At 42.3% G+C, this 22,160-nt stretch overlaps 1 protein-coding gene across 1 annotated transcript in view; it reads left to right on the forward strand.

Moving 5' to 3' along the window:
* PSME2 (proteasome activator subunit 2) overlaps positions 1 to 22,160 on the forward strand; it is a 126,313-nt gene that overhangs the window by 95,431 nt on the left and 8,722 nt on the right. Inside the window, exons 8-9 of the mRNA XM_044058891.1 lie at positions 18,198 to 18,265; positions 19,736 to 19,790. Coding sequence (XP_043914826.1) covers positions 18,198 to 18,265; positions 19,736 to 19,790 — 123 coding nt within the window. The remainder of the gene's footprint in view (positions 1 to 18,197; positions 18,266 to 19,735; positions 19,791 to 22,160) is intronic.

Below are 22,160 nucleotides of genomic sequence, written 5' to 3' on the forward strand. Positions count from 1 at the left end.
AATCAAAAGACTATTGCACCCAGGCAAAACTACAACTCCTTCACTACCTACTACCAACTCGGTCCCTATAGCTACCCAATTCAATCCACATTTGATACAGTCCGTCTTCTCCCTACTTAACAACAAACCACCAACCAGTTTCACTATCCCAAACAGTACTGATCACCACCAAAATCCCTTTTCCCTCCAACCAGTCTCTACCTCTTCTATCACAAAACACTGCCTAAAACAAAAAATTACACATCAGCAGTTGATGACATGCCACGAGAATCTCAAAATTGCTACAGCATACCCTGTATCTCTACAGAGAAATTAATCAATTACAGAAAGCTTCATTCCTATCTGGAAAAAAATCCCACTTTATGCCTCTACATAAAGGGGGACATCCACCGACCTCTCCATTTACTGACCTACAGCCATTCTACCTCCACTCACCAAAGTGTTAGAAAAATGCATTCATTACCCACTCCTTTGCCATCTTTACAATAACAATCTCATCTCTAATACAACATGGTTTCCGAACTCACCATAGTACCACTACTGTTCTGTTTAGTTTTACCAAAGTCATTAATGCTAATAGAAGCACCGACTACCTAGTGTCCTTCCTCTTCTTAGACGTGTGAAAATCATTTGACACAGTTACACACCAACACTGCCCTGTGAGCTATTCTCCCATTCATCTCTTAGCTGGTTCCACAGCTATCTCAACAACCATCTCCAGACTGTAAAATGGAAACGAGATATCTCCCCCTTTCTGTCACTGACTCTGTTGGTATACCTCTGGGATCTATTCTAGGCCCTTTACTGTTCAACATGGTCACTAATAATCTGCACAAAGCCTGCAAAGAAGCCCCCATACTACAATACAGAGATGATGCCATACTCACATGCTCTGTACCAAGTCTGCCGCTACCCCATATGATGACCCCGGACTTCTTTCCTCAGTTGAAGCCTGGCTAGATGACTACCAACTACTTTTAAATGCTTAAAAAAATAATGCTGTTTTTATCTACATCTCTGTTGTCACAGAAACAGCCCTTCATCACATCCGTAAATTATACCTCAGTTGAAACAGTTTCCAGCACAAAGCTTCTTAGTGTCTTAACTGATGATAATTTAAAATATGATCAGCACGTCACTCAAGCCATCAAAAAATGACAAAAGTTGGCCTTCCTGTACAGAACAAAGCTTTCAACACTATCCTAGATAAACTCACTAAACTAGGTATAAATCCCAATGTCACAAGATGGGTTGCCAACTGGCTCACAGAACCCACACTGTGAAAGTAGCAGACTCCAAATTGGACTTCAGACCAGTGACAAGTGGAGTACCACAGGGTTCACAAGAAAAAATCTTCACCTGGATATTGCAGACAACGATGTAAAATTGTAAATATCCAGAAAAAAACGTTGGTAGCACACAGCAGGTACATTAGCAAAAGTTTCATTGATTATACTATGAGGCAAGTATATTCAATGTAAGTTTTTACTCATTGAAGGCTTTTGTCAAAGCCGAGACGTCAAGTTTCAATAAACCTGTTTCTACTGGCTGGTCGTTTACTACATTAGCAAAAGTACGTTTAATATAATAGAACACAAAGAAATAAGCGCTTTTGCGGACAACTCCCGCTTCATCAGACTAACCCAGTTAGTCTGAAGTGCGAGTTGTCCGCGAAAGTGCTTACTTTCTTTGTGTTCTATTATATTAAACGTACTTTTGCTAACGTACCTGCTGTGTGCTACCAACGTTTTTTTCTGGATACCACAGGGTTCAGTCCTGGGTCCTCTCCTATTTGGTATCTACTTCTCTGAAGTACAGGCTAACACAGAAGGTCTTTGGCTAACGAAGTTTGCAGATGACTGCAAACTAGGAGCCATAAACGAAACTCCTAACGATGTGGACATCCTACAGAAGGGTCTCACTGAGACAAATGCCTGGTGTTAAAGCCATGGCCTAAAGCTCACTGCCAAAAAGTGCATCGTCATCCCCTTTGAAAAACTCTGTACCCATGAAATACCACATAGGTGGTAGTCTACTTAACACCGAAAGTGTGATAAGAGACCTTGGGACACAGGTGGACAGTAGTCTCTCCGTTGATAATCACATCGCCACAGTGGTCAGGAAGTCCTTCTACATGGCACAAGATCACAAAAGGTTTCTCATCCAGGAAAAAAAGAGGTCATCATTCCCCGCTACTCATCACTCATTAGACCCATTATAGAGTACAATGCCCCTTTTAGTGTGTACCTCACAAGATGGCTACAGAAATACCTCATAAAGAGGATTACTGGCCTCAAACAGATGCCCTACACAGACCGTCTCAAAAAACTGCAGCTTTACTCCATTGCATATCGCCTAGTCAGAGGCGATCTCTGCCTAACATACAAAGCTATGTCATACCCAGAGCTGTTGGACATGCTCCACTTAAAGATATCCTGATCCCTCTGAGCTACACGCTGTAGGGGTCTAAACCTTGTCACCACAATAAACAGAACATGCTGGAGGGAGAGATTCCTGTCCCAGAGACTTCCCATACTCTGGAACAGACTACCTATCTATGTCAAACAGAGCTCCTCATTAGGACTCTTCAAGAAAAATCTTGATTGGATGGGAAATAGGAAATTCACCCCCGGGGATCACTTCTGTGGCTCTGCTCGACAGAGGCACAGGAAAATAATTTTCTTGGGTGGCGAAAGCCAGGGTACCTTTTTGGCTAGGCTTATATATGCCCTAGGGCCAATAGCCTAGTACCTACCAATGAACAAACCCTGTCTCACTGACTACTCTAGGATTTCTTTACCAATGTCTTATCTTCTCCCTTCACTTATCTATGCAGCAACCATCCTGACAAACCTTCACTCCACCTTAAAAAATAAACTAGAGGTTTGCTACATTTAAATAGCTAAGTTTTTGTCCAACTTACCAAGTCATTCACACCACTGCCTAGCACTAAAACACCTACACTGGCTCTAACTACCTATTTACCTTACCTACTCCCAACTTCTCAGTGCCCACAAAGTAATACACAAAGCTGACACCTGCCCATCACTACAAAACACCCTCATACACTGCTTCCTTCCCAGTAATCTGTGCTCACAGAACAAATATCTTCTGATCAGGATCAAGTCTCATAACAGTGTAGGCAACTCACTTTACTCAGCTTAAGTTGCTAGACACTGGAACTCCATTCCACCCACCCTAAAACAAGACAACATTGCCACATGCTTCAAACACAACCTAAAACAACACCTAGCTCTCCCATGGCTGTGCTCATGTTCCCATCCTGACCAAACCCACCTTTCTTTCTGCTTCTTTTCCATTGTCAGTGTCTCCGTCAGTCACCCTTATTGTCCGCCTTTCTTACCCACTGTCTCTCTTTCATCCCCACTGCTACTCCTCTAACCAACCTGTATCCTTAATTCTCTCCTCCTAATAACCCCTCCTTACCCACCTCATCACCATAACTAACTACTGTTATCTCAGCCTCTCCACTATCAGAACTGTTTCTGTTTTTCCTCATTATTCCTGCTTATAACGTTCCTCTTCCTCCTCTATTTTTTATTCCTGCCCTCATAACATCCTACCTCAGTAGTGTCAATATACATATACTGAACCTGTGTGCATGCTCTTGTATCTCCAGCATTTTCATGTTTACACATCTTTGACTTATGTAAAATAATATAACTTATAAAGTATATGAAAAATTTATTTCCTGTTTGTCTCAATACTACCTGCAAAGTAATGCTTTAATTTTTTTTTTATTCGTTGTAACTATGCATTTTATGTTTGAGTTTTTCTCCCTGGGCAGCTGCTGAAAATGGGACTTATGCCCAGTCAGATTTTCCTGGTAAACAAAAGGCAATCAATCGATCAATACATAAATAAAAATAATGTTGTATTTATTTGTTCTGTTGTGTACATATTTTCCTATGCTGTATGTTTTCCAGGTTTTCCTTTGATGTATATCCCTGTAAAAGTATTTGTATTTTCTAGATTTTGTTTGCAAGTGTGTTTGATATCTTTAATATTAAAATTCATATTTGCATATTCTCTTAAATGTATGCATTTCTACACATGCACATTACTTTAAGGCTGAATGATTAAAAATGTATTTTACCCCTTCGTTTGTACAGATGTATCTTATAATAGTGTGCTCATCTTGTTTCTCAAGAATCTGGATCAAAGTTAGAACTATCTGTGAAACTTTTAAAATATTATTTATTCACATTACAACAAATGGAGAATGCCTGTAGCAACTTTCCGTTTTGAGTAAACAGTGAAATATCTGTAACTGTAGTCTTGTCATGCTCTTAATTGCCGTGAAGTAGTATTTGTGTTTTGAGCCTTCACTTGGATTTGAAGATTTTTTTTTTAATTGTCTCATTTTGATTAGAATATTTTATTAACGTATTGCATTATAAAACTGAAAAAAGATGTGTCACTTCATGAACACTCCTAGTGTGAGCCTTAGGCCTCACTCCTATGATGCTGTATTTTGTGATTCAGAGACATGTTAGTCATGATGAGGAAATACCTTTAGTATTGGCTAATTAGCATGTCTCAGAATCGCGGTTGATTACATTAATGTGCAAATCAGAATTTCCTGTGAAAGCTCACTGTGGCAGCCATACTATATAGTCAAGAGTAGTACCCCTGTTTTGTAGTGATTTCACCCCAACTCTCCATTCCTGTAGTGTTGTAAGTGCCCTTATGGCACTGAAGTAGAATCCCTGGTGTCTTGTGATTTCCCTACCCTCCCACCTCTGTACTGTAAATGCCATTAAGGCACTAGTCTTATGATGCAAGTCCCCTCATCCCCTTAGTACATTAATCTTGGTGGCTAGTGGTCCCCCACCCAGTGCTGTAGATTTTGTTCATTAGTCTTGGGGTGCGTGAAGGTGTGACAGCCACCCCAAGCCATACTCACTCAAATGTTCACATCAGAAACACACGCACACCTTTTTCACCCTCTCACTAGCCTCCCTTATGCTGTCTCCCAAGCAGACACACAAGGATGCACAAAAAAACACACATCCCTCACATACAGTCACTCACACACCTCCTGACTCTGCATTAATTCGCAAACCTCAGTACTTAACTCTTCCATGATGGCCGAGTACTGCTATTTTGCTGTGTTCACTACCGCAGAGTTGTGGGATGGCCATGCTAATCTGTATGGCATAGCAAGACTATGAATTGCTCAGCCTATAGACGCCTTCCAAGGAATGGTTCTGGAGGAGAAAATACATGGCGAATTAGCATATGCCTCTTCCCCCTAGATGCCTCATTTGCATGTAACACAGCCTCATTGACAGCCTAATGCAGTGCTGCTTGTCTTCATGCTAGAGCACAGTGTTGGGGCTGTCTCTAAATCCAGAAAGGTTACTGCAATGTGTACACCTCATATACACGCCACAATAATGTTTATGAATCCCCCCCATTGAGTCTTGCTGTGCAATTATTAGATTCCATAATCCAGAGGCAAGAGCTATCTTGGGTAAAGGATTTGTTCTCTTGGTGGGGAGTAGAGTTTCTTGTCTTGGTGATGTCTTTGACTGCCAGTGTCTCTACTGTACAGGTGCTGCAGAACAAAATATTACTATTAATTATTTTGGCGTGTTGTTTTGAATAGTGTTGCAGTTGACAAGGTAAAGTAAACCTGCTTCTCATTAAGACTAGATCTTCTTCGAACCTGTTCTGTGCCACAGAGGGATTGAGATTTGACTGCAACTTAGGAAATCTGGGTTCAGTAGGGGAACCTATTTCAGACCTGGTCCCTGACAAGTCGACTGGGGAGATAGAAAAGCAGTGGCAGTTTTGCTGTCTTACCCTTCCTGGGTGATGATGGGTTACTGCAGACTTAAGCCCGCAAAGGAGATCTGGGTCTGTAACCCTGTCATGAAAATACAAAGCAACACACTGATAGGTTTTCTTGATTTCCTGCATTGATGACATTACACGACAAGCAGGGCCGGTTTTATACGTAGGTGAACTAGGCAACCACCTAGGGCACCATATCTTAAAGGATGTACTTTCTACATCTACTTATTTTTGCAATGTTGCTTTGCTCTAAAAAATAGTGAAATGAAGAATTCTCCAGCCAGAAGAAAATGTGCCTGCAACACAGCTTGTGCTCCAGTCCTTAACCTTAAATATTGCAAGGAAGCAGGAACAGAGACCTTGCAATGCTCAAATGTAGGTACAAAGCTTCCTGAAAGAGTGACTTTTTTTTTTTCAGTAAAAAAAAAAAAAAGTGACTTTTTTTTTTTTTTTACAGAGATTTGTACGTGTGACGAATAGTGTGGTTAGTTTAGTGTTGTTGTTAGTATGCTGCAATGATTAAGCCCAGATAAATAGTTTGGCTTTGTGTTTTGTGTGGAACAACTTGTTTTGGAATAGTTCAATATGTAGCAACTTGTTTGTGTGGACTGTGGAGGTGAAATTACATTACATTGGCTGTAACTGATCCATGGGTGTTGGGGTTGACTGGATAAAAGTAACTGACCCTGTTGTCGGTTGCTCATTATAAACAGTCACGGTCTGGCTTTACAAGACTGGTGTGAATTTGTGAGAAGTAAGATGAACTACTTAAGTGGAGTGTGGTGGATTTGCACAGAGAAAGAGAAGGTGGTTGTCAATGTCTTTTTTTGTGAGGAAGATGATCAATCGCCTGTCGCCTTTGTTTGTTTGCTTATTTGAGTTGAGGACTTCTTGATTAAGGAACAAAATACTGTAATGTGTGGCAACTCTTAATTAATAATGTAATATACACAATCACCCAACGACTGTCATAATATATAATATATATGTAAAATCTAAGTAAAAAAAAGCAGTTGCAGAACACCAAAACACATGAACACTTTAACACCGTACTGGTTTCTTATATGAAAAACTGCCCAAAGCAGCCGGCCCACCAGCTCAAAACCAGCACATAGTCATACCCCATACAATTCAATCAATTCAGCCAACAATAGCACAGTCACAGCCATACCATCCACCCCACCATCCACACTACCACACACATTTATTTTTTAATTCCTTTCAGACATTATTTTCCTCGCACCACAGTTTGAACCATGTTGTTACAGTAACATAGCAGTCTGGAGGGTTCGACGGAAAAGATGCCCTTATCCGCATTCTCCTTTGCAGCACCCCCGAGCCCAACTGTACTTTAAAGCCTCAGCCCATGATAGTCCTGCCTGTCGGGGTACCAGCCCACTGGTTCAGTTCAGGTCCCGCCCAGGCTGCAGTACGTACCCAAATGATGAACCAATCGATTAGCCTGAGAGCTTTAAAAAAAGACCACATGTTAGATCTGTCTCAACTGAGTCAAACGTCCCCCACTCCGTCTATGTGATCCAGTGTTCCCAACACTCCAGCAGATACAAATGTTCTCAGCAGCTTGTACTCATTAATGTATACCTTCTATTGTAATGGATGCCTGAATATCGCGTCTTCACACAACCACACCAGACTGCTGTACAGCAAAACCCAGTTGTTTTACATTTGTTAAACCCTTGGTTTTCCAATCTTCAAGACACACCGTAGCAACATTAGCGTATTTAACATCCCCACCCAACATTGAGTTTATCATCCATCAGTCATCTGCCAGCCGTTCCGACACAGTCACCGAGCAAGCAACTTTATACATGGGGAATCCCATCAGCAACAGAATTGGTGAGTTAACATTGTTAGCTTCAACCGAGTCATTGAATGCTTGCCCACCATGACTTATCACTTTCTGGCCGAACACCGAGTCAGCACTTTCCCTATATAATCTTTCTCTATGCCTCAGATTAGATCACCCCAACCAACTGTGACACGCAAGATATGCCCATAGGTTAGAAACCTTCCTTGGCCACATTTTCCCATCATCTATCATTAAGTGGCTCAGAAATTTCCATCTGCATTTAATAGGACTCCTATCTCTTGTTATGGGGTGCAGCATGTTTATTTGACACTTGAAGCTGGCCTGGTCATGTAGCCTGCGGCATGACGATAATGGGATCTCAAAAATTTTTTCTCAATGCAATGTTGGCCCTTTCTTTGAGGTACATCCCCACATCACCCGGCGTGTAGTTGTCACAAAGTATTCTTGGCTTTTGCATGACATGTTTTCAAAGCAATACAAAGTAGAGTTTTGCTTACAGCAGTTGGTTTTGAATGGGATTTGAATCAGAGGTATTGGGAGAGTCACGTAAATTAATGGACAAGTCTATGAATAATAGATTTATGAATAAACTTAAAGTCATACATGCAACTGATCATAGGAAGAGATGTATTAATAAGAAATTACCATACTAGACATTGATGTGTACCCTTGTAAGGGTAAATTAATAACATAATAAAAGGTCAAGGTACAGATAAGTTAAGTTAAATGTAATTTTAATAACGAATATAAGTGGGTTTTGATGAGAGTTTCTAAGTTTGGAGGTGTTAGTTATATGATAAGGAGGTAAATGAAATTTTTATTAAAAGACTATGATAAATGAGTAAGCTAAACCATATTTTCTTCCATTTTGTGACCTGTTGATTCTGTAGGAGGAAGGTCAGTACCATCTGCCTTTGAGTAAGTTTCATGGCTCAGTATAGTAATGTTGACTTGGTTATAAAAGTGTTTCAGAACAACCGAAATCTTTTAATGATGGATGGCAAATATGATAAGAGTAGATACAGGAATTGTAAATCGCTGAAAATGATATGTTATCCAGATAAAGGCAAGATGGTATGTGATAAACAATATGTTACATACCCATGTGGTTCTTGCAATTTTTGTGGTTTGATAGATAGCTATAATACTTTCATGCATCCAGACCTTAATAGAAGGTATACATTTAATGTAAGGGCAACCTGTACTACAAAGCATTTAGTGTACTTAGCACAGTGTGAATGTTGTAAAACATTCTATGTTGGGAAGACGGATCACACTCAGAAAGAACTGTAAGGGAACATTTATATAGTATTAGAACAGGTAATAGTACGAATGCACTTGCTAGATATGTGGCAGCTAGTGATTGTGTTCATCATTTTAGGTTTAAAGCCATACAAATGTTTAAAATAGGACCTAGACTGGGTAATATTGAAAACAGGACTAGTGAAGCTGAACTTAGATGGATCCTTAGGCTGAGAGCTGACAAAGGATCAGGTTTAAATAGTACAGTTTAATTTTATCGGTACTTGATAAAAGGAGAATACCCAGATAAGGGCATGTTTTGCAAGTCAGTTTGGTTCAATTTGCAAGGCACTATGTTGTAACTTTATGATCGTAGCATATACACTGAAAGGGACTTTTTCCTGTAATATATGATGTCATCGAAAAAGTAATTGAAAGTAATTAATGTATGTAAATGAATGGTGGTGTAGAATATGCTTCTGGTGAATTTGAATTGTTTTAATTGATCATATGACTATATGAAGTGTATGGCTGTGTGTTTTACTATCATTACGGTCTGATGAAGCCAATGTCAACTTGATGAAAGCGCTTAACAACTCGCAAGTATTTTAATAAAAGTATTTTGTATATCTACGAGTGTTGGTGGACATTTTATGTGTGTTGTGCTTCCTGCTGCAATATTGTTGTTGTGTCTTTCGGCTTTTCCCTGTTAGGGGTCGCCACAGCAGAATTCCGGTCCGCTAATGATTGGCAGTAGATTTTTATGTGCCGAGTTGCCAGCTCTGATGCACAACCTTCAACGAAGGTACGCCCATTCACACATGTCTCCTCACAGAAGACGTTCTAGCTGAGAATCGAACGGAACAATGTCTAACTGTGAGGCGACAACGCTATTTGTCTTAATATTGAATATGTGACAACTGTTTGGAACAAAGGTGAAATTCATTACACGGTCAAACTGTCCCATCATAGTCACTTGTTTGAATTGTACATAGAAGTGGCTATAACTTCTTGGTGGGGGGTTATCATGAAAGTTAATGATCGTGTTCCCACTTTCTCAGTTAAGTCAGCTCTTATGTTTGAGTGAGAAAAATGCATTACAGAATATCCATGTCAGAACTTCTGTGGGCTGGAGGCCCCCACGTACCAAGGCCATATAAGTGCATTATGACATGGGTTTAGTAATAAGAGTCTGCCATGAACCCCATCTAGTCGAAAACCAGCCCTGTGCATGGGTGTACACAGAAAGTCCCTATACTTGTGTGGCGGGGATGGTGATGATGTCATTATTTCTTTAACATTCCTCCAAACTTCAGAGGTGGCAATGTCTTGTGTTTGGTTGGGGAGTGTGTGGTCATTGTTTAACTTTCTTCACAAACTTTAGAGGAGTGCACAGATGGTCACTGTAGCTAGTATTGGAGCACTGTACCGTCTAGAAGTAACAAATTGGAAACATTATTGTAATTATTTCTTTTTTTTTTTTCATTGTCCTCACAATCATCTTTTTGGGGGGAGAGTAAATAAGCATGCTACTTGTATATGTCTGACAGCAAATATGTATGTTATTTTCATTTTTTTCTGTTTTGTCTCAGTATGATATCAGAAGGGTACACAGAAGGTAGCTGTATTTAGAGTTAAGGAGTAAGGAGGCATACTGTATATAACTGAGACAGCAGCATCTTGAAATATATGACTGTGCATTTGTGCCTTAATTTTAATCCCAATTTAACACCAGAGGGGGGTACACAGATATGATGTATGTATTCTGACAAGCATTTGTCTTCTCATTTATTGTGAACTAGTCTTTTTGGTAAGCTTTGAACATTAAAAGTTGGATACAACCAATTCCCTCCTTGAAACAAAAAAGTGGGACTGAATTTTTTTATTCAGGCCATTATTCAATCTAAAGTTTAGAAAAGAGCATTTATAACCCCATGGTTTCTGCGGCCCACAACCCCCAGCTTAACGTAGTTATTGCAGGATAAGCTGTGTCAGTTATGGTGTTTTGAAAGGATGCAGGAAAACACAAAGTTGAAGTGCAAAACTGAATGATGTTAAGTTGTCTATCTCGCCTTCATTCTTGCTGGATGGGGTTCGGAGCCGATCCTCGGCTCCGACTCGGCCACTCTAAAAGCTCGAGAGCTTGTTCCACTGGCTCGAGGCTCCCCTATATCCCACAATGCTAGGCGGTAACTCCTCAGATCTCGTTTGCTGCTATAGCTATCGAGGTGCTCTTCAACCGGCTCGTCAGGTTAGTTGTTTCTAACTAAACTTTTAAAAAAATTAGACCCCTTTGAGTTATTTTCCTGTATTTAAAACCCTTTTAGGTAGTTTCTTACCATCCCCTTCAAGTTCCCCACCGTTTTTCTAGAGTTCTTTCCTTAAACTGTTAGGCCTCATCCCTCCCTTCCTAGTAGTTGGAGTGTTTGGGTTTTTTTCTGAGGAAATTAATTTATTTAATTTAGTTTAATTTAGTTTAATTTAGTTTTATTTTACTTTAAGGGTAATCTGTGTGTGTGACTAAAGTGATTACTCTACTTTTCTTAGCATGTCTAAGGAATCGAAGGTCTCAGGCTTTAAGAAGTGTGACTCGTGCTGTCAGAAGATGTCTCTGACAGACGGTCACACTTCTTGTGTATACTGCCTGGGACCTTTGCACCTGCAGGACTCATGTGCTGTTTGCCATGGCTTCAGCCCTAGAGTCCTGCAGGAGCGTAAAAATAAGCTCATTCTAAGGGGCTTATTGAAGCCTGAGGGTCCCCGACTCAATCCTCGGGAAACCCTCTAAGCCTCCCAGACCTTCGGCCCGGTCTCTGAGTCGCCTTCTGGGGGCTCGGCTGTTGAACATCGGCTCCGCCGGAGCCGATGACTCTTGAACTCATGTCCCTACTATTTCCTCTGCTCCGCCGGCCGAGGAAGGTGTCGAGTCGGCTCCGATCAAATTGTTGGAACCGACCTCCAGAAAAGGTCCCGTCACCATCTATCGGCTCCGTTCATTCGGCTCCAGCATCACCATTGCTGTCTGAACGAGCCATAGATCTCACTCCTCTAGGTCATCGAGACTATCAGATCATGACCTTCAGAGGGTAGTGAGTCGACTTCTTAAGTCCGAGGCACTGGCCCAGATGCTTCAAAGTCCGACTCAACAGTCGAGGGCTAATCCCATCACTCAGAATGTTCCTCCTCTGACTCCTTTGAGTTCGGAGCCAGGCGGCTCGACCGAGACTGTGGTGGCGTCGGAACCGATACCGTCGTCTTCGTGCGTCTGCTCCGATGTCTTCCTTGGAAGAATCTAGGCGCCGGACTTCTCGCCGGCTCCGAGGGGGTGAGTGGCATCGGACCCTTGTCCGACCCCGCTCTCCCTCTCGGTGCTTCGGCGCTGGTGAGTTCGGCTCCAACATCGGCCTCGGAGCCATCACTGTCTGTGCCGGGGGAGGTTTTCAGCTTTTCGGAGCGGAGACCTCTGGCTCTGCCTGACAGGGGTGCCTTCGAGGTCATGAGGAGCGTGTTAGAACCTGGTTTAACTCCACAGTCAGTTCCGTCTGCCCCTCCCTCCACGGTGCCTCCGGTGATTTCTGCTCACTCTCTCATCCCGGATCGTAGAGAGCCAGCTCCTCAAGTATCCCCAGTGGGGATCTCCTCCTCTTCCTAGGCCTCTCCTGACCCGGTAGGAGAGCCTCCTAGGAAGAGGCAGTGCAAGAGGAAGCACATTGACTCCCCTGAGTCTGTCACCACTGACACTGATTTAGAGGATTCTGAAGGTTCCCCTCATTTCCCCCTCTGAAGATGTCTCCTTTGCAGACATCCTCGAAATCTTAAAACAGAGGGGGAATTGGCCAGCCCTCAACCCTTCAGAGGATGAATCTGTGTATCTTGAGGCGTTTGGCTCTCGCCCTTCCACCTCCTGGGTGTCCCCTCCCTTTGACCCCCTCATGCAAGTGGTGGCAAAGAAGGCTTGGACGGCTCCTGACTCAGTGGAACCCACCCCCAGGAGACCATCAAAATTTATCACCGCCCCCAAGGACAAAGAATTTTTAACCAAAGGCGTCTCTGTTGATACTATGGTGGTGGCTGCGGCCACCAAGTAGGAGTTAGTGGATCCTTCGGTGCCTGTTCATCCTCCTAACAAGGAGTCTAGGTCTATGGACAGGTACGGGAAGCGGATGTTCTCGTCAGCGACCTTTACTATGCGCTCGCTGAATTACCTGTATCATTTCACTCGTTTTCAGAGGGATTTGCTCAAGGAAGTGAGCAAAATGTTAAAGGACCCAACAGCTCCGGGTTTTCAGGATAGGATGAACTCTCAGCTGTCTATAACTAACTCCTCCATGCGCCTCCTTTCATATGCGGCGGATGGAGCGAGTAGAGAGGCAGGTGCAGGTGTGGCCTTGCGTCGGCACGCCTGGATGCGGCTATGTAACTTTGCGGACCCTTTCAAGGCCCTTCACTAACTCCCTTTGATGGATCATCCTCTTTGGTCCTCAAGTGAAGGAAACCCTGACTAGGTGCGAGACTGATGGCAAAACTCTCTGCCGCCGGAGTCCGTTTTCTACTCCTTCTAGGCCTTACCCCAAAGGCCAGAAGGGGAAAGATGTGGTTCCAAAACAATCTCAGGGAGATTTGCCTGACGACAGAGTCGGTTCCCCCAGAGGCAGAGGGGGGAACAATAATGGTAGACGCCGTCCTAGAGGCAGAGGGGGCCCGCAGAATCAGGGCAGTCAAGAAACCTTTTCCGACCAGCCTTTTCAGCATCCCTGAGGTGTTGCCCGACTGTCCACCTTCGGAGGCAGTCGGGGGAAGATTATCTCTGTACCCAGAAGCCTGGCTATCCCTAACTCAAGACAAGTGGGTACAGTCTATCATTTCCAAAGGCTACAGAATCCCATTCCTTCTCATTCCAAAGCAATCCAAAAAATCCCTTCCAGACGTTCCACCCAGTCAAAGGGAGCAAGCAGCACTAGAAATTTCAAAGCTGCTTGCAAAAAGAGCCATTCAACCAGTTCCAGCAGACCAACAAGGATCTGGAATCTACTCCAAATTCTTTGGTTCCAAAGAAAACAGGGGACTGGAGACCCATTTTGGATCTCAGCAACTTGAACAAGTTTGTCAAGAAAACAAAGTTCCGGATGGTCACGCTGCAGTCCATTCTACCCCTTTTGGGGCGGGACAACTGGATGTGCTCAATAGATCTCCAGGATGCATACTATCACATCAGAATGAGTCGACGCTCCAGGAGATTCCTCCGCTTCAGGCTGGGAACCAGTCATTTCCAATTCAGGGCCCTGCCCTTTGGACTCACTACAACCCCCCGAGTGTTTACCAAATGCATGGCAGTGGTCGCCTCTCATCTGAGACGACAAGGATTTCAAGTGTTTCCGTATTTAGACGACTGGCTCCTTACAGCCCCCACCAAGCATCTTTTGCTTCTTGCCAAAGACTACACTTTTCACACATGTCAAACACTAGGCATTTCAATAAATTACGAAAATTCTGTCATGTCGCCTTGTCGTGTTATTACCTTCATAGGCGCAAATCTAGACACAGTCAACATGTCAGCCAGACTCCCAGAGCAGAGAATAGCAGACATACACAGACAGGTCTCCCTTGTCTTGCAGAGCAACAAAGTCAAAGCCAGATTGATCCTGAAGGTCTTAGGGATTATGGTGGCGGCCATCCCTCTTCTACCATTAGCTCGCTTCCATATGAGAATCTTACAATGGATGCTCTTCACACAATGGTCTTTCCAACGACTTCCAATGTCCCATCCTATTCAGATAACACAGTCGTGCAAGAATCATCTCTCTTGGTGGATCACATCTCCCCAGCTCTTCCTAGGGAGACCTTTCGTCCCTTCCCCTCCGGTTGCTACAGTGACAACGGACGCCTCCCTGATCGGGTGGGGGGGGGGCATTACCAGGGCAGGAAGGTCCAAGGCATGTGGCAACCTTTGAGTGCCACTTGCACATAAATGTCCTAGAGATGACAGCAGTGCTTTTAGCGTTGCAAGCCTTACAAGACTCTCTTCCCAAGGGAACTATAGCAATTCAGACAGACAATATGTCTGTAGTGTGGTACATCAACAAACAAGGCGGAACCAGATCTTACCCCCTATACCGAGAGGCACTCAGACTGTGGCAATGGGCGATTTCTTCTCAGCGGTTTCTGTTAGCAACGCACATTCCCGGGAAGTCCAATGTGATTGCGGACAAATTGAGCAGAGCTATTCTCATGCCTCACGAGTGGTCTCTGAAGAATTCAGTGTTGGAGAAAGTTTTTTGAAAGTGGGGCCGGCCTTGCTGCGACCTTTTCGCTACTCCCCAAAACAGCAAGTGCGATGATTTTTCACCCTCTTTCCCCAACCAGGCCACCCCAGCAGAGGCGGCTCTAGTACACAATTGGCCCCGGGGACTTCTGTATGCTTTTCCTCCCTTCCCACTGATATCTCAACTAATACAGAAAGCCATCGCTCAGAAAGCTTCCATGATCCTCATTGCCCCTTACTGGCCTCAACAGGTTTGGTTCCCATTTCTCCACCGTTATCTGTTGGAGCAACCTTGGCATCTGGACCCAGTTCCAGACCTCTTGACCCATCAGTCGGGTCAGTTGCACCACTCCCTCCCTTCTCTGAACCTCACAGCGTGGTTCCTCCAATTCCAACTTTAGCCAGGCTTCCTCTAATATCTCACTCAGTTCTAAATATTTTGATAGCCTCTCATAAATCTTCCACTCGGAAGATTTATCATAGTAAGTGGAAACGTTTTTCCTGTTGGGCGCAGTCAAAGAATATAGATCCTTTCACTGCTTCCATTCAATCAGTTTTAGACTTTCTAGCCGAACTTTTCCACTCAGGTTCATCTCAGTCTACCATCAAAGTTCAATTGGCAGCAATATCGAACTTTCATGTTGGAGTCTCAGAGTCCTCCATTATGTCTCACAAACTCTGCAAAGCCTTTTTAAAGGGAGTTTTTCTCCTCAAACCACCTATCAGGGATCCTCCCTCCTCAATGGGATCTCAACTTGGTTCTAGCGTCCTTAATTCTTCCCCCCTTTGAATCAGCGGCTTCATGTTCAATGAAGTTACTATCTTGGAAATCACTCTTTTTAGTAGCTATCACTTCAGCTAGAAGAGTCTCTCAACTCCATGCTCTGTGTAGTCGACCCCCTTATCTTTTGTTTCATAAGGATAGGGTGTCCTTGCGTACTAACCCGTCCTTTTTGCCTAAGGTAGCTTCACTGGCAAATTTGAATCAAACCATTGCTCTTCCTGTGTTCTTCCCTAATTATTCAAACAGGTCAGAACAAAAATTACATTCCTTAGACGTTCATCGCCAACTTAGGTACTATTTAGACAGGACCAAGCAATTCAGGAAGTCTGACCAACTGTTTGTTTCTTATGCAGAAGGTAGAATGGGCCTTCCAGTTTCTAAAGTATCTCTCTCTAGATGGCTTACTTCGTTGATTACCCTTGTGTATGAGATCAGACATCAACAGTTGCCATCCAAACCCAGGGCTCATTCAACTAGAGCTTTATCCACATCTATAGCTTTCCAGGATAGGCTGCCTATTGATTCGATTTGTTCTGCAGCTACTTGGGCTTCTCCCCATACCTTCATTTCTCATTATAAGTTGGACTTGGCCTCTAGGGACCGAGCCAACTTTGGTTCCACTGTACTCAAGAGTCTGTTCCGATAGGGCCACCGGACAAGGTGCTAGGGGCGGTCCCATCCAGCAAGAATGAAGGCGAGATAGACAACTTAACATTTAGAGTTATGTACCTACCATAACGTTCCATGTTAGTTGTCTTCTTCGCCTTCTTTCTTGCGTCCCACCCTCCTTCCCCCTAGCCTGGACAGACCTAGAGGAGTTTGTTTTGTTCCTTTTATGGAATTTCCTTGCTGGGCGTAGCTTTCAAACGAGATCTGAGGAGTTACCGCCTAGCATTGTGGGATATAGGGGAGCCTCGAGCTGGTGGAACAAGCTCTCGAGCTTTGAGTGGCCGAGTCAGAGCCGAGGATCGGCTCCGAACCCCATCCAGCAAGAAAGAAGGCGAGAAGAAGACAACTAACATGAAACGTTATGGTAGGTACATAACTTCTAATTTTATAAAGTCTACAGTGCGTCTCAGAGCATCTAGACCCCCAGTGAGTTAATACAGATATTTCCTTCACAGTTATTAGAGTACAGTCTTGCTTAGAGGTTAAATTAACGAATAACTAGGAATAAAATGAAGAGTAAGACAAACTATGAGGAAAAAAGAAGAAAACAGTAGTGAAGGCCAGAATATATTGGACGGGGGGGGGGTACTATAGAGCCTTTTTCACTACAGAGACTTTTTGCCTAGAGAGTGCCAGTTTACCTTAGGCTGACCCATATGACAAGCATGCAGCTGGACAGAGGATACGGCATAACAAAAACAAATCAAATTACCTGAAAGTAACGTCTCGCCTCAGTCCGATGATCACTACAACTTGTCATGTGACTTCAGCCAGCCAGTGGGGGAAATGAATGAGTTATCAAGGGCAAGGGAGCAGCTTATGGTCTGAGTGGGGAGAGGCAACAATGAATTTAAAACATTGCCATATGTAAGCCATATTAATATCGACTTTAATTTTCCTGGTTAACTGCCTACATCTTAGTAGCAGGCTTTCTCCAAGGTTTAACGGAGCTTTCAGATGCTCTTCTGTATCCGTATTTTAGTAACTTCAAGAAGTGATAGTAGAACACAGTGTTAGGCTCCTGTTTTCTTGAGCTTGACACTTCAGTGTATTGAAATTCTCATAAGGAATAACTTTAAAGATGCTTTGATATGCCTCAAAAAGTCAGGATTCCACCTTACCATAAAATGGCGCAATATGGCAGGAAGACATTTTGTTTTTTGAATTAAGTGTACTAGAACTGTTTAAATTATTTTGTTTTTCTTAAATACTTTTAACTTCCCAGCCTTAAAATTTTACTTGTGTATTATTAATAACTGTCTTGGTTATGTGCATTTATTTATGCTTATATTAACACTAGTGTATGCAGTGTCTCTGATATTTTGTCTGTGTGCTGAACTATTTTTTATGAGCCATTTATCTTCAGAATAAGTATCTGAACTTTGTAAGCTAGAATATTCAGGAGTATGGGTTTTAGACATGCTGATGAAATAATTGACCAACATGAAATTTACTGTGCGGTAATCAGTTCAGTCGATCATATCTACGCGGGTGGTACTCTGCCCAGTAACACTGCAGCTAAATAAGTACGAATAGAACATATCGATTGAACTGCATTTTTTTTTTCTTTCACTTTTTCTTTCTTGCAGGAAAAGGTTTTGGAACGTGTAAATACTGTTAAAACAAAAGTGGAGGGATTTCAGACAAACATATCAAAGTAAGTCTTGTTAAAATCCTGTCTATGATTCCATACTTTTTTGTGAGTATGGTGAAGATTTCTATCCAAAACTGCAAGTTTTGATGATAACTCCATCTACAATATTACCATTCAAATTAGGTTATTTGAGCATGCAACCTGCTGGTAACACATTCTTTGTGACAAAAATGTGCTAATTATAATATTCATAGATCCATGATTTACATAAAAAAATCATTATTTCTTCAGGGTTGAGATTATGTGTACTTTTAGCTGCTGCAGGGTAGTATTTGGGCACAATATATATCTTGGATACAAAGTATAATATTTTATAATGTGGTGATAACCTGATACACTGTATAAATATTTAAAATGGCTCCTGGACGGTTCTACTTCATAACACTGAAATTTCATAACATTGAAACCAAAACATCTAAATCCCAAAACATTGAAAACTCACAACATTGAAAGTGTGCTTCATAACATTGAAAATTACAATACATATGTAAATAACATCCTCGCCACCTATAACAACACCTAACTAACAAACACTTTCTACTACATTTCTGCAGGGAGGCAAGCCCCCATGTGGGGGGCTCTGCCCCCCACACACCCCTGTAAGTTATATATATCAACTCCAAGATCGCACTACAGTGGAAAAAAGTTATGTATCACAGTCACCATACACTGAGGTTAGGAAATTAACTTTTTTTCACTGTAGTGCAGTCTTGGAGTTTATGGGGGGGCAGAGCCCCCCACATGGGTGGGTGCCGGGGGGCTTGCCCCCCTGCAGAAACGAAGTAGGTGAAGGTGATATTATTTACTTGTGCAATGTAGTTTTCAATGTTATGAATCACACTTTGTGTTCTGAGTTTTCGATATTTTGGGTTTTCAGTGTGTTGAAGTTTCGATGTTATGGTCTCAATGTTATGAAATTCAATGTTATGAAATTTCAGTGTTATGAAGTAGACCCTACTGGACACAATATATGAATACTTTACTTTATAATAGGAAGCCTGGATACATTTTATAAATATTTTATAAATTTGGGAGTATTTGGCTACAATGTTCAAACATTTCATAATTGGGAGGGGGGGGGGCAAAGGGAGAGTTTTAGTGCCAAGTATGATTTTCTAGCCACTGCCCTACTCTACTTTCATGCATCAGGTGGCCATGCCAAAGCACGCAGCTGTGACTGTGTGCTGTGATTTTTATAGTTTGAATAATAGTGCCAAAAGCCTTAAGTATGAATAAAGTGTAACTGAAAAGTCTTCTGCTTGATCATAACCTTCACTGCATAGATTTCATGCATCCAGAGAATCTACTTAAAACCATGTTTGCCATTTGTATCATCTTGTGAACAGAAGGCAGTACTGCACTTTAATAATAAACAGAATGAAACATTCGAAGATGCCCAGTGTTTAGTAAAGTGAGGGGGTGTTTAGCTGTCCCAACTACCACTTTTTCTTAATGTCATGTTTTCTTCTTTAGGTATTTTTTGGAGCGGGGAGATGCAGTTGCCAAGGCCTCCAAAGAGACTCATGTAGTGAGTATAATCGTCATGTTTCAGCTTGCTTCACTCTATTACTGCATGCCAGCTAGACTACGGAGCTTTGCAGCAAAGGACTGATCAAAAGTGACTTTTATTACAAAATTAACTTACAGATGACTATTTTAAACTTTTTCTACTTGTGTAGGTATTTTTCTAATGCAAGCATATAATTATTATGTTTAGATGTGTTACAGCAGTGAATCTGGGCATGCTAAGATGCCAAGCCAAGCCTCTCATTTGTATCCATGACAGCATGTTTCTTTCTGTTTTATTAGAATTGTAAAATCTTGGGACTTGCTTGATCAAAGGTATTTTTATCCATCTCTGATGGGTAAGAGGTCTGTTGTGTGATGGAATACATGCTTTGTGATGCAGGGGCTCAGAGGACTTTCCTAGGTAGTACTCCGAAGTTGTAAACAGTGCGGTCTGTTTCTCAGCTCTAGTTACTATCAGAAATGTCTGTGAGGAACATGGTACTCAGTGGTCAGTAATATTTGTTTTTCTTGCGTCTACACTGCTGTTTAACTTGTATGTTTTAGGTTATATTGTATATGGGATGTTGTGTGTCTCATGTGTCTAAAGTTATGTTTTGGGTCTATTTTTTCCTATTAAACAAGATTCAGGCCTGAGAAAATATGCAGCGGATAGTATTATTGTGTCTTGTGTGTAACTGGAGCTTTTCATTGACTACACCTGTAGATTTTATGCATTTCTGAGCTTGTTCCCTTTTTTTTTGCTTTTTGCCCCAACGTCTGTCAGTCATCACCCCCTTCCCAACCAGTAGTCTCTTTCATTCCTCATCACCAGTGCAAGGGTCAGACAGGTAGTGCTGTAATTTAGACAGCCATAAGGAGTGGTTTAAGATTTTTCCACTGAGCCATAGCTAAACCCACCTAGCAAAATGACGGGATGAAGCATGCAATGGGCTTTCTCTGGTAGATGTCCCTTCGCATGTATATGCTTACACAGATGTGGCAAAATCCAAAAAGATGCACTGCTTGTCAGGTTAAGCATCCATCCAAGTATAGTTTATGGCATGTTTAACATTTGGTTTCTGCCAGATGTCATCGATGTTGTGGAGTGAGCCACCCCCCCCTCCCAAGTTCCACTTCTAGGTCAGGAGAGACACTATCCCCTTTACCTGTCCAGCTACCTTCTCAAACAGCTTAGTTGCTAGTCAAATCACTATCACCCATATTATTGTCAGGACGTTATCCTCTGCATCACAAATGCAGCATTATTGGATCCCACTTTTGTTCTGCTGCATAGTTTTGCGCTGTTAATGCCTCCATTCATTCTGATGTTTTCTAATATGCGCCTTTTAATGTGTTTTCTACGACAGAAGGTTCCACATTAAGCCATAGAATTCTAAAGTGAAATGACAAATGTGTTCTGCTGTAAGAACATATTAGAGATGCAGCGGCATATTGTTAAAGAATAACCAGTGATGAACAACAGAACTTAGTACAAAGTATGGGCAACATCCATGTGTGTGTTCTGTTAAGATATAGACACATGTCTCGTGTATGTTATGAAGAAAAAGGCAAAATGATGTGCCTGAGTAAAAAAAAACATGCATAATGCAGTGTGGCTTTCTGTGATGATGTACCACCACCACCATCATCATCATCACCACCGAACTTTCCAAATAAGCAAACAGACTGCATCAGAAGTGAAACATAAGATGTAGGTACACAGTCACTAACCGGCTGTATTTATACTAACAAGAGGAATTCACATTACTTGTGTGATGAAGAACAATAACTGGGTGGGCACAAGTAATAAATGCAACTGGCTAACAGGATCAGTGAGACCACCTCCACCAGGCGACCATTGACCAGCGAAGTACCCCAGGGCTCCATGTCGGGCCCGCTCCTGTTTGACATCTACTTCTCAGAAGTCAAAGCTAATGTCAGAGGCCTCTGGTTCAACAAGTTCACAGATGACTGTAAATTGGGAGCTATCATAGATTCCCCTCCCCATGACACATTCATCCTGCAAGAGGATCTAGCACAAGAAAATGACTGGTGCCAAGGCCACAAATTAAAACTCAACAAAGAAATGAATTATGATGCCCTCTGAGAAATTGTCTGCCCAAGCTAATTACTTCATTGATAAAACTCCCTTAAGAGTTGACATGGTAGTTGAGGATCTGGGAACATATGTACAGTCTGGCCTTCAACCAACACATAGCCAAGATGATAAGAAAATCATTCTATGTCGCCCAGCTCATAAGCAAGGGTATGACATCCAGGTACAAGGATGTAATAGTACCACTCTACTCAGCCCTTATCAGACCCATCATTGAGTACAGATTCCCTTTTGGTATACCTAACCAGGCACTTGAAACAGGTGGAATGCCCT

Source organism: Protopterus annectens, chromosome 16.part0, assembly GCF_019279795.1.
Source record: "Protopterus annectens isolate FY-2018-M chromosome 16.part0, PAN1.0, whole genome shotgun sequence".
NCBI classification, from domain to species: Eukaryota; Metazoa; Chordata; order Ceratodontiformes; family Protopteridae; genus Protopterus; species Protopterus annectens.